Below are 13,248 nucleotides of genomic sequence, written 5' to 3'. Positions count from 1 at the left end.
TTAACTGACATCAACACATTCACAGATTCAAACACCAAGGCATTAACACACTGACATATCAACACATTAACAGATTCAAACATCAAGGCATTAACACACTGACATATCAACACATTAACAAACGTATACATTAACACATGGACATATCAAAACATTTATAGACTGATAAATCAACACATTGACATATCGACACTTTGACGGATCAAAACATTAACATACTCATTTATTATTTTAATGACAGAGAGAGCGTTGGCAGCAAACTTCTAATTAAGGATATTTAAAGACCACTGTGACTTTATAGGAAATATGTCAGAAGTCATTGCTGTAAATAACACATCTCCAGCATCATAAGAAACATATATCCTTGTCTAATAGTATTATTTACGATAAATTTATTGAAACATTGTCCAGTGTCAGAGACAAAAAGTGGAGAAATTATCTTTGAGTGTGTGTATGCATACATTTTTTTCACAAACACGATGAAATTTAAACTTTCAAACTTTTTTTTTTTTCAGATCCCATCGGAAAAGGGCAACAGTCTGCCATGTTAAATCGTTTATTAGGCAAGGGCAGCTATGAATCATTTGATATGAGATGCATGGTAACCGGCCAGTTTTCCGTTGGGAAGTCTACTCTTGTGAAGCTGTTAGCTGGTGATATTCTACTAGATGGTCGACAGCCGACTGACGGCATTTCTCTCGTAGAAGGTCGCTGTGGCCTCGACATTGAGACGAAAGAGTGGATTCTAATTGATCCAGGTGAGAAAATACACAATTAGAAATATCTTACCACATGCTGTTGTGTGGACCTCCCTATCAGCAGACATGCTATAGCACTGATTTTAATCACATTACATTGTAGCCATATGTTTTGTGAGTTCTATTCAGGCACCAAGTTAATTCAAATTGAATTTTAATGTTAAAATTATGGAATAATTTGACATTTATTTTCGATAATCAATAATGTCATCAATCCATCAGTTAAAACATGACTCTCTTTAGAATACATTAATAGCATTATGTGAATGTTACACTTGATAAGATTGAATTTTGATCTTAATTATGATTTTTTTCGAGCCTTCGACTTTAGTCGAAAAAGCGAGACATAGCGATCCTACATTCCGTCGGCGTCGTCGTCGGCGGCGTCCACAAATATTCACTCTGTGGTTAAAGTTTTTGAAATTTTAATAACTTTCTTAAACTATCCTTGAATTGTAGGAAACTTGGACAGAAGCTTGTTTATGTTCATAAGATAGTATCCAGAAGTAAATTTTGTAAAAATAAAATTCCATTTTTTCCGTATTTTACTTATAAATGGACTTAGTTTTTTTCTGCCAGGAAACATTACATTCACTCTGTGGTTAAAGATTTTAAAATTTTAATAACTATCTTAAACTATCCTGGAAATGTACAAAACTTGGCCAGAAGCTTGTTTATGATCAGGAGATAGTATCCAAAAGTTAATTTTGTAAAAATAAAATTCCATTTTTTCCGCATTTTACTTTTAAATGGACTTTTTTTTTTCTGCCAGGAAACTTTACATTCACTCTGTGGTTAAAGTTTTTAAAATTTTAATAACTTTCTTAAGCTATCCTGGAATTGTAAAAAACTTGGACAGAAGCTTGTTTATGATCAGAAGATAGTATCCAGGAGTAAATTTGAAAAAAAATAATTCCATTTTTCCCATATTTTACTTATAAATGGACTTAGTTTTTCTTCCAGTTAACATTACATAGTCTGCAGTTAAAGTATTTTAAACATTTTTAAGATTCTTAAACTAGCCTGGATTTTTACCAAACTTGGCCAGAAGCTTCTGACAATCAAAAGATAGTATCTAGAGGAATAATTTTATTGATTTTTTCATCATTTTTGATGAGTGTGTGATTAACAGCAAAAGTAGGCGAGACACTGGGTTCCGCGGAACCCTTACAAATTTTTCTTATATTCTTCACTTGGTTTTGACATCCTGTAGCTGTTTTGGATTTGATTTGCCTGATGTATTAAATTTAATTTCAGACTCTTATAACGCCCTGGATGTTGTATACAACAAAGTGTTAATGACCTCCCTCAAAGAAGAGGAGAGTGAACTCACTGAAAAGTTCAATCAGGCTTCAGATACAAGTCCAACTGGTTATGCCAAAGCCACACTGTCCTCTATGCCCTCAGAAAAGTCGGCAGCAGCACAATCTCTACCACCTGAGAAATCCTCCAATGTGCCTCTCACGGTAAAACAGATGGGAAAGAAAATGAGAACAAGAATGACTAAAGAGGAAATAAGAAGGAAAATGGAAAAAGTCCTCAAAAGTGGGAAGTATAAGATGAAAGTTGGGCGTCTTATCTTCTGGGACTTTGGTGGACAATATGTTTATCTAACAACACATCAGACCTTCATGACGTTCCGGGCGTTGTTTCTTGTAGTATTTGATGGGAGCAAAGATTTGCATGAACAGGTCCCTGATGTGATGTGTTTTCCAGGGCAGCACATGACACCAACGCCAGCAGGTAATATGCATATTAATTACACACAGATAATGCAAACAGGATACATTTTTATAACAGCAAGGTGATATCTTTTCTAAATATTTAAGCAAACCTCAATGTTTACATAATTTATTTACATTGTCACTTTTAGCTTGTCACAAACTACAATATTAACCTCAGTATGTTTCGCATCTTGCAGCATTGATATGAAGTACTGTGGATTCATTCTTATTTGTGATTCACCAATTTTCGTGGCTTTTGTGGGGTCACAGCGAACCTTGAATTTAAGAATTCAACGAAAAATTATCACGTGAAATGTGTTTGGATTCGGATGCTTATTTCCGGTTATATTGTGCAGTTCTCTTATAGTGTTGACTAGCGATAAACATTTCAAATTAACACGTGTTTTATTGAAAGAAGATAAAGGTATTTTGTTCAATTATATATTATGAAAATAAATGCAAGTTGTTAATTACCGTGTCATAGATTGGTTTACTTTGATTAAAAGTTTACAGGATTAATTACGATAAAATTGTTTATTTTCACACCTTTTACTTATATGATTGTTCATTATACCGTGATGAGGGGAAATAAGCGTTCAATCATATATCAATCATACAGTTGAATGCCTCATAAAATTCTGACAAAAATTTGTAAATTGTAAGACAAACAAACTATTAGTTGTCTCTGTCCACGATTGTAATTGAAGTTTTCAAGGAACACAATCACTTAGAATGGCCAAGTGAGGATTTTGACAATTCAAAACCTTTTCAATGATTTTTTTTAATCATTGATCAAACAAAGGAGATTATATGATCTCCTAAATCAAAAGGGATATCACGAATGAAGTCTCTGTTTTTATTTTAATCAGTGATCTGCGAATTTACGTATACCACGAATTGTCTTTTTTTCTTTTCAATCCACGAAAATTGATACCCATGAAAATAAATGAATCCCCAGAAAGCAATAATATTTATTAAATATACCAAGTTTAAATTCTTTTCGGAAATTAAAGCATAGACAAAAAAAATAAGTGAATTCTCACAAAAAAGGAGCTGATGATTTTATTATATGAAGTATAGATTTTATCATAAGCATGAACGGAGTGCTGCACTTATTGTCAGACAACATCATATTTTTTAAAATTCAATCTTGAATTTGTTCTGGGAGAAATTATATTAAACAATTTTGTCGAGCCTGCAACGTTTGTCGATGAAAGTTCAACATAGGGTTAGTGATCCGGCGGGGGCGGCGTTAACTTACTTCTTAAAAGCTTTATATTTTAGAAGGTGGTAGCCTCGGATGAGTCACACATTTTATATAGATGCCTTATGTTACAAAGTTTCCTTCTGTCACATGTCTATTGTCCTTGACCTAATTTTCATGGTTCAGTGACAACTCAAAGAAGAGTGGAGATTTTTTTGTATTGTTAATTTCTCTCTTATTAAAAGTAATAGGATAACTATATTTAGTATGTGCGTACCTTGCAAAATCATCATGCCCGTCAGAAAGTTTTCACTTGATCTCGACCTCATTTCATGGATCAATGAACAAGGTTAAGTTTTGGTGGTCAAGTCCATATCTCAGATACTGTAAGCAATAGGTCTAGTATATTTGGTGTATTGAAGGATCTCCAACTGACAGGTGTCATCTGACCTTGACCTCATTTTCATGGTTCAGTTGTTATAGTTAAGTTTTTGTGTTTTGGTCTAATTTTCTTATACTGTATTCCATAGGTCTACTATATTTAGTGTATGGAATGATTGTAAGGTGTACATGTCCAACTGGCAGGTGTAATCTGACCTTTGCCTCATTTTTATGGTTCAGTGGTCAAAGTTATTTTTTTTAGTTTTGGTCTTTTTTTTCTAATAGGTCAACTATATTTGGTGTATAGAAATATTTTATGATGTACATGTCAGTAATTAATCAATAGGTGAACTATATTTGTTGCATGGAAGGATTGTAGGGTTTATATGTCTGACTGGCAGGTATCATCTGACATTGACCTCATTTTCTTGTAACATTGGTCAATGTTAAGTTTTCATGGTTAAGTTTGTTTCTTAGATACTATAATCAATAGGTCAATTATATTTAATGCATAGATTGATTGTAAGGTGTACATGTCTGCAAAGCATGGTTCATCTGACCTTGACCTCGTTTCATGGTTCATTGGTCAATGTTTATTTTTTGTTTGTTAAGTCTGTTTCTTAGAAACTATAAGCAATAGGTCAACTATATTTAGTGTATTGAATGATTGTAAGCTGTACATGTATTTCTGTTAGTTTATCTGACCTTGACCTCATTTTCTTGGATCATGTTAAGGTTATTTAATAGTTGTAGTAAAACTTTATATTTAGGACTATCAACATAATATAAATGGTTTGTAAAGAAGGCGAGAAATTTCAGTGTGTGCACTCTTGTTGTTATTTCTTAAATCTAATTTTGTTAACACTTTGTATTAAAATAGCAGCAAAACAAATGTTATCCTTAATTGTGTCAAAATATGTTCTTTTGTTGTAAAAGTAAGTTAAGCAATGTAAAATTCACATTAATGGCTTAGTCATCAAGCAATGTTAAAACAAATGTTTTCCTATAGAAATTCAGATTGTTTTAAATGAGTAAACCTGAAAACATATTTAATGTTAGAATGTTTACATACTGATTCCTCAAAATATCTATTCAAAGACTAAACATAGTAGTTTTTTGATGAGAAGGATTTATGACGTTGGTATTTTGAAGGTGTTGTTTTGTTTAAACTAAAACTGAACACATTTATAAAAACAAAATAAATAGCATATGATATATTGTAGTTTGTCCGTCTATCCATCAACATTTGATACAAAAATTAAAAATTTTCTTTTTATCAGTTCTTACTTTAACGCACGTTTTAATTGAAGGAATAAAGCTTCTTTTAGCTTTATATGATTTTCAAATGATGTAATTCGAGAGTTACAGATCTTTTTTCACTACATAATTTTAGTATGATTGAATCTGTATTGAATGACATACATCGTTAGAAACCCACTTATCCACATCCCCATTTATTGCATTGAGTTAAACATTTCTATATAATGTAACCTTCTTAGAACTGATTGAAATTAGTCCTAGTTTATATTGAATATTTCATTAACATCAATTTTGGAAAAATGAGGATTTCCTTAGTTTTCAGTTTTGACTTCTTAAAAAAACTGATTTTGAAAATAAATCTTAGGAAATGTGGACTACTTTTCAACAATATTACCTGGTTTTAAATGTCTGTTGCAAGGTTCGGGGACACAGTTATCGTCCTTTGATTTTCCTTGTCTACAAATAGAGTCCCTCATGTGACAGTGTATAACTTGCAATTTCTTTTCAAAACACCATCCAGATTTATTTCTTTATAATTTATGCCTAAAATAGTAAGTAGGGGGATGGAATTACTTTTCAAATTGGGACATGAATTTGTATACGACCGCACACATTTTTATACGACCGCAAAAAATTAAAATTTTGTGGTTGTATATTGGTATCACGTTGGCGTCGTCGTCGTCCGTCGTCGTCGTCCGAAGACATTTGGTTTTCGCACTCTAACTTTAGTAAAAGTAAATAGAAATCTATGAAATTAAAACACAAGGTTTATGACTGCAAGAGGAAAGTTGGGATCGATTTTAGGTGTTTTGGTCGCAGCAGTTTAGGAAGCAGGGGCCAAAAAGGGCCCAAATAAGCATTTTTCTTGGTTTTCGCAGATTAACTTTTGTATAAGTAAACGGAAATCTATGAAATTTTAACATAAGGTATATGACCACAAAAGGAAGGTTGGGATTGATTTTGTGAGTTTTAGTCCCAACAGTTTAGGAATTAGTGGCAAAAAACAGGTCCAAAATAAGCATTTTTCTTGGTTTTTGCACAATAACTTTAGTATTAGTTTATAGAAATCTGTGAAATTTTAACACAAGGTTTATGACCACAAAAGGAAGGTTTGGATTGATTTTGGGATTTTTGATTCCAACGAATTATGGGCCAAAAGGGTCCAAAATTAAACTTTGTTTGATTTCATCGAAAAATGAATGATTGGGGTTCTTTGATATGCCATATCTAACCGTGTATTCAGATTCTTAATTTTTGGTCCTGTTTTCAAATTGGTCTACATTAAGGTCCAATGGGTCCAAAATTAATCTTAGCTTGATTTTAACAAAAATGATTTCTTGGTGTTCTTTGATATGCTGAATCTAAACATGTACTGAGATTTTTGATTATGGGCCCAGTTTTCATGTTGGTCCAAATCAGGTCCAACATTATTATATTAAGTATTGTGCAATAGCAAGAAATCTTCAATTGCACAGTATTGTGCAATAGCAAGAAATTTTCAATTCCACAGTATTGCGCAATAGCAAGAAATCTTCAATTGCACAGTATTGTGCAATAGCAAGAAATTTTCAATTCCACAGATTTTATGAAATATTCTTTGAAAATTGGAGTTATCTTTCTTTGTACAGAATAGTAATTGAATCAACTTAAATCATTTTGTTATACAATATACAATGTATATTCACTTTTACTACCAACTAATAAATTAAAACAATCTTTACCATTCAGTGATTACAAGCACTTTTTTTTACATTTTAATATTTTATGATGTATTTAAATAAGAAGTTATTCTTGCAAACTCCATTAGAAATTTGAATTGAGATCAGTTTTGGAATAAGGGAAAGGGGGGGGGTGTGAGAGAAAAAAAATTGGGGGGGGGGGGTAAATTTTTCTCATTTCAGATTTCATAAATAAAAAGAAAATTTCTTCAAACATTTTTTTGAGAGGATTAATATTCAACAGCATAGTGAATTGCTCAAAGGCAAAAAAAATATTTTAATTTCATTAGACCACATTCATTCTGTGTCAGAAACCTATGCTGTGTTAATAACTATTTAATCACAATCCAAATTTAGAGCTGAATCCAGCTTGAATGTTCATACTTGCCCCAACTGTTCAGGGTTCAACCTCTGCGGTAGTATAAAGCTGTGCCCTGCGCAGCATCTGTTTCGGGATTCGTATAATGCTATTATTTCGTCGTCGGACAACATATTTGGTTTCCGGACAATAACTTTAGTTTAAATGAATGGATCTCTATGAAATTTTACAAGAAGATTCAATACCACAAAAGGAAGGATGATTTTGGGGTTTGTGGTACCAACAGTTTAGGAAATAGAGGCCAAAAAGGGGCCAAAAACAACCATGTTTGTAGTTTCAGGAAAAAATAACTTGTGTGTAAGTGTAGGAATCTCTCTTGCATTGTACCACAAGGTTCCATATCACAAAGGGAAGGCTGGGATTGAGTTTTGGTATAATTGCCCAAAACATGCAGGAATCAGGTGCAAAAAAGTAGCCAAAAACAAGCATTTTTTGTAGTTTCTAGACAATAACTTGTGTTTAAGTGTATGGATCTCTCTAAAATTGTACTAAGAGGTTCCATACTACAAAGGGAAGACTGGGATTGTGTTTGGGGATATTTTTCCAAATTATAGGGGGGCAACATTTGGAGGGGGGATTTTTTTCCCCAATTTTTATTGTCGAGCTTGCGACGTCGCAAAAAAAGTTTGACATAGGGATATTGATCCGGCGGCGGTGGTGTCAGCTAACTTCTTAAAAGCTTTATATTTTAGAAGGTGAAAGACCTCGATGATTCATACTTTGTATATGGATGCCTCATGTTACGAAGTTTTCGTCAGTCTCATGTCCAATGTCCTTGACCTCATTTTCATGGTTCAGTGACTACTTGAAAAAAAGTTAAAAAATTTTATAATGTTAAATTCTCTCTTATTATAAGTAATATTTGGTATGTGCGTTCCTTGCAAGTTCCTCATGCCCGTCAGACAGTTTTCACTTGATCTCGACCTCATTTCATGGATCAGTGAACAAGGTTAAGTTTTGGTGGTCAAGTCCATATATCAGATACTATAAGCAATAGGTCTTGTATATTCGGTGTATTGAAGGACACTAAGGTGTACAAGTCCAACTGGCAGGTATCATCTGACCTTGACCTCATTTTCATGGTTCAGTGGTTATAGTTAAGTTTTTGTGTTTTGGTCTGTTTTTCTTATACTGTATGCAATAGGTTTACTATATATGATGTATGGTATGATTGTAAGGTCTACATGTCTAGCTGGCAGGTGTCATCTGACCTTGACCTCATTTTCATGGTTAGGTGGTCCAAGTTAAGTTTAGATTTATTTTCTAATACTATATGCAATAGGTCAACTATATTCGGTGTACGGAAATATTTTATGATCTATATGTCAGTCGCGCATGTTTTATTTGACCTTGACCTCATTTTCATGGTTCATTGCTCAGTGTTAAGTTTTTTGGGTTTTGGTCTGTTTTTCTTAAACTATAAGCAATAGGTTGACTATATTTGTTGTATGGAAGAATTGTTAGCTGTACATGCCTGTCTGGCATGGTTTATCTTACCTTGACATCATTTTCATGGTTCATTGGTCAATGTTTAGTTTTCTTGGTTAATGTTAAGTTTATGTGACAGTTGAAATAAAGCTTTATGTTTAGGACTATCAACATAATATCAATGATTAGTAAAGAAGGCGAGACATTTCAGCGTGTGCACTATGGTTCATATTTAATTCTTTTTCAAAATTTTTCAAATTCCAAATTTTTTGAAAAGTTTTAAGAATAGATTTTTAAGATCTTTTTAAATTTATTTTGTGTCAGAAACCTATATTATTTCAAAAAATTGATCACAATCGAAATTCAGACAGCATCAAGTTTGAATAGTGTGTCCAAATTTGCCCCAACTGTTCACGGTTCGACCTCTGCGGTCGTATCAGACTGTGCCTAGCAAGCATTTACTTTGGTAAAAAAGGGATTTGGTCCATTTTGAAAAAGCCAATAATTAGTATATATAAAGCTGTCACACTGGATTATAGATCCTCTTAACCTTTAATTGTCCACAGTTTGAGTTAGAACTGATGGATATTTCTATAATTTTTACATAATTTGTCGCAAAAGTGGTACACTATATATACTATACAAATCTATTTGGATAGAGCAGGTGTGATTTTTTTAATTTTTAATTTTTTTGTTTAAAAGAAATGCACTACGGAATTCCTGTGTTCTTGGCCATAAATGATAATTAAAAAAAGCAAGATAGCGATTAGAACAAACACAAAAATCCAAGGGCTGTTCCATAAAATCTTAAACAGGACCGCAACTTGAACTGGCCATTATTTTGGTTGTGTGAAATATTAGTTTGTATACGTTTTTATTGTATGCAGGTCTTAAGCGTTGTTACCTTTTTATAATATGCATTCCTTAAACTATGTGTTAATAAAACAGTCTGAAGAACAAATACAACAATATAGAATATACATATACACTGAAATAGTTGTCACCTTTTGACAGAGAATCCAACTTAAGCTGTTTAAATAAATGAGGTTGACTAAGTATTCAGTTTTTTTTTTTTTTTTTAAATAATGGGTTAACAAGACAAAAGACAATGAAAAACTTTTAAAAGTGTAGTATCACAACTATGAAAAATGCAGAATATATATACCTTTTTATACTTCTTTTATGACAGATTTTGATTTTATTTTGTAGTATTTTTGCAATATTGGGTCAATTCCATCCTGACCTATTGTAAGCTTGTTTATGCAGGCATCCCAAAGATCTTGTTTGTTGCCACTCACAAGGACAAAGTACCATTGGTGAGTGATCTAGTGTAAGCTATATGGTAGTAAGTTATTGTCATTTTGAAAACTTAGAAATGTGTACAAATTGCCCCAATTGCTAGCATAAAAACCAGGTTTAATCCTCCATTTTCGACATTAGAAAAGGCCTGTACAAAGTCAGGAATATTACAGTTGATTGTGTGAGCGTTTGATTTTGCCATTTGATTATTTTGATTTTTTTTTTTAACTTTCCAAGGAGTTCAATATTTAAATAAGAGCTTGTATTCTTATAATGATGTTTTGTCTATAAATCTTAACTTGACCAAAAATTTTGTTAAACTACACTTTTAAAAAAACAAGATCCTTTTTGAATTGTGGGTAATTCCCTTAAAATCAGATTACGGGGCCTATAAATAAAGTAGAAGATATGAAGTACTACTTATGGATAAGGAAACAATATTTGGTATGTAATTGTATCAATATTCCATTGGATAGTCATCTCATTTCCATGGAGATAAGTTGGCTCTGCCACTCTTAGTCATGTTTTTTTTACGTAAAATACAATTTATCAGTTTACATGCTAAAGTTTACACGCTAAAGTTTAACTAAACTTATTTTTATTTCAACAATCATGTTGTCAATATGAAGCTTTATTATTAAGAATAGTAGTACTGCACCAGATGCACTTCTCAACAATTAATATTTTCTCGGTCATGTGTCAGGCCAAACCATAATACCATTGTTAAACAGATGATGAAATAAAATATGATATACAACACATCTGGAGAAGAAATGCATGATTACGATACATACTTTATTTTAAAAGAAGATCATTTTTGTTTAACTGCAAATTCAAATAAAACATTTTCCGTATTTTCACGCAAATCCTGAAGTACTCTATACTAAACTATTGATACCTTCTTGGCTTGTTTGAAGTGTATTGCCAATCTATTAAATGTTACTTATTTTTTTTTACAAGTGGTATCTTTTAAATTATAGAAGCAAGGTTAAAAGTGTAATAATTTACCTGTAAGAGTAGATATATCTACTTTGCAGATTTAAGATAAATCTAGCTATTTTCTTGTTGGAATGTTCCATCATTGAAGATACACAAACATTATGTTCCCGACATATGCTCTTTACAGCCTCAAGTTTATTTATCCGGAACATTTTTATGTTTTAATAGGAGAATGTTGAGACACGACGGGAAGAGCTTTACAGTGGAATTGAGGAGTTGTTTAAAGACCATGAGGGAAAACATCATCTGGTCCTAAGACCTCTAATATTTGTCAATGCCAAAGATCAAGCTGACCCAGAAATAGAAGTTCTGAAGAAAACAATAACAGAACTTACATTCGACCACCCATGTTGGGGTGAAAGGATGCCGAATGCATGTGTTCCACTGGAGCTCGAGATCGCTGAATTGGTGGCAGAAGGGAAACAAATTCTGTCTTTGGTTGAAGTTAAAGAATTAAATGCCATCAGTGAGGTGTCTGTCCTGTCTCCTGAGCAGCTGACCGATTTTCTACATTATCAACATTCTCTAGGGAAAATTGTGTATTTTGACACCCCACAACTGAGAGATAATGTTATCATCAGTCCCCTTCTTATGGTGGAAGTTATGAGATCTTTTATTACTGGTGTGTAAATACTTTCAATGTGATATAATAAAGATTAGTAGTAAAACAACAACATACTCAAATATTGTTTACCAGACATTTAGAGCACTAAGTATTGTTAACTGGTGACCTTCACTTATCTGTTAAACTTTGTAAGAACTTTTTATTATACAATTAGTCAAAATTAATCTTTTCTTTAGGTATTCATAGCGTCACTTATTCTTGTTAGATTATGGCTAACTATTTTATTATGTATATATCCTCTGGATAGGATGGAGGTTTTAACTTACGTTTTGTAAAACATGATTGCAAATTTTAAAGTCAAAACTGAAACTGATATTTCATAGTTATTAACGTGTAGGTATAACTAGAGAACTACATGGTTTCTAAATAAAATATTTGTAATGGGGTAATTATGTTCTTCAAAATGAGAAAGGATTCTATTTTGATCATGGAATACCTTTTATAAAGAAAGTTTAAATACTCCTAAAATAGGACATTATTTTGAATAGTGTTACTTTCATGCACTGACCTAGGTGAGCAGTATAACTTTCGTAGTACCTTTTAATATAAGTAAATTTTGTATTAGCTCACCTGGCCCGTAGTGCCAAGTGAGCTTTTCTCATCACTTGGCGTCCCTCATCCGTCGTCCGTCGTCGTTAACTTTTACAAAAATCTTCTCCTCTATAACTACTCAGCCAAATTTAACAAAACTTAGCCACAATCATCATTTGGGTATCTAGTTTAAAAAATATGTCCGGTGACCGGGCGAACCAACCAAGATGGCCGCCATGGCTAAAAATAGAACATAGGGGTAAAATGTAGTTTTTGGCTTATAACTCAAAAACCAGAGCACTGAGAGCAAATCTGACATGGGTAAAATTGTTTATCAGGTCAAGATCTATCTGCCGTAAAATTTTCAGATGAATTGGACAACCCCTTGTTAGGTTGCTGCCCCTGAATTGGTAATTTTAAGGAAATTTTGCTGTTTTTAGTTATTATCTTGAGTATTATTATAGATAGAGATAAACTGTAAACAGCAATAATGTTCAACAAAGTAAGATTCACAAATAAGTCAACATGACCAAAATGGTCATTTGACCCCTTTAGGAGTTATTGCCCTTTATAGTCAATTTTTAACCATTTTTCGTAAATCTTAGTAATCTTTTAGAAAAACCTTCTCCTCTGAAACTACTGGGCCGAATTAAACCAAACTTGGCCATAATCAGCATTGGGGTATCTAGTTCAAAAAATGTGTCCAGTAACTCGGCCAATTATTCAAGATGGCCGCCATGGCTAAAAATAGAACATATGGGTAAAATGCAGTTTTTGGCTTATAACTCAAAAACCAAAGCATTTAGAGCAAATCTGACAGGAAGTGAAACTGTTTATCAGGTAAAGATATATCTGCCCTGGAATTAATAGATGAATCGACTAACCAATTGTTAGGTTGCTGTCCCTGAATTGGTAATTGTAAGGAATTTTGCTGTTTTTGGT

The 13,248-nt window shown here is 32.7% G+C and overlaps 1 protein-coding gene across 1 annotated transcript in view; it reads left to right on the top strand.

Annotated features, from left to right (window-relative positions):
* The window catches only part of LOC139482709 (uncharacterized), an 85,358-nt gene that overhangs the window by 59,007 nt on the left and 13,103 nt on the right, over positions 1-13,248 (top strand). The window contains exons 10-13 of the mRNA XM_071266775.1: positions 516-758; positions 2,016-2,501; positions 10,062-10,168; positions 11,319-11,772. Coding sequence (XP_071122876.1) covers positions 516-758; positions 2,016-2,501; positions 10,062-10,168; positions 11,319-11,772 — 1,290 coding nt within the window. The remainder of the gene's footprint in view (positions 1-515; positions 759-2,015; positions 2,502-10,061; positions 10,169-11,318; positions 11,773-13,248) is intronic.

This window comes from Mytilus edulis, chromosome 7 (assembly GCF_963676685.1).
Source record: "Mytilus edulis chromosome 7, xbMytEdul2.2, whole genome shotgun sequence".
Classification (NCBI taxonomy): Eukaryota; Metazoa; Mollusca; class Bivalvia; order Mytilida; family Mytilidae; genus Mytilus; species Mytilus edulis.
Note: the sequence above shows the minus strand (reverse complement) of the source record. Positions and strands in the feature narration are given on the sequence as shown.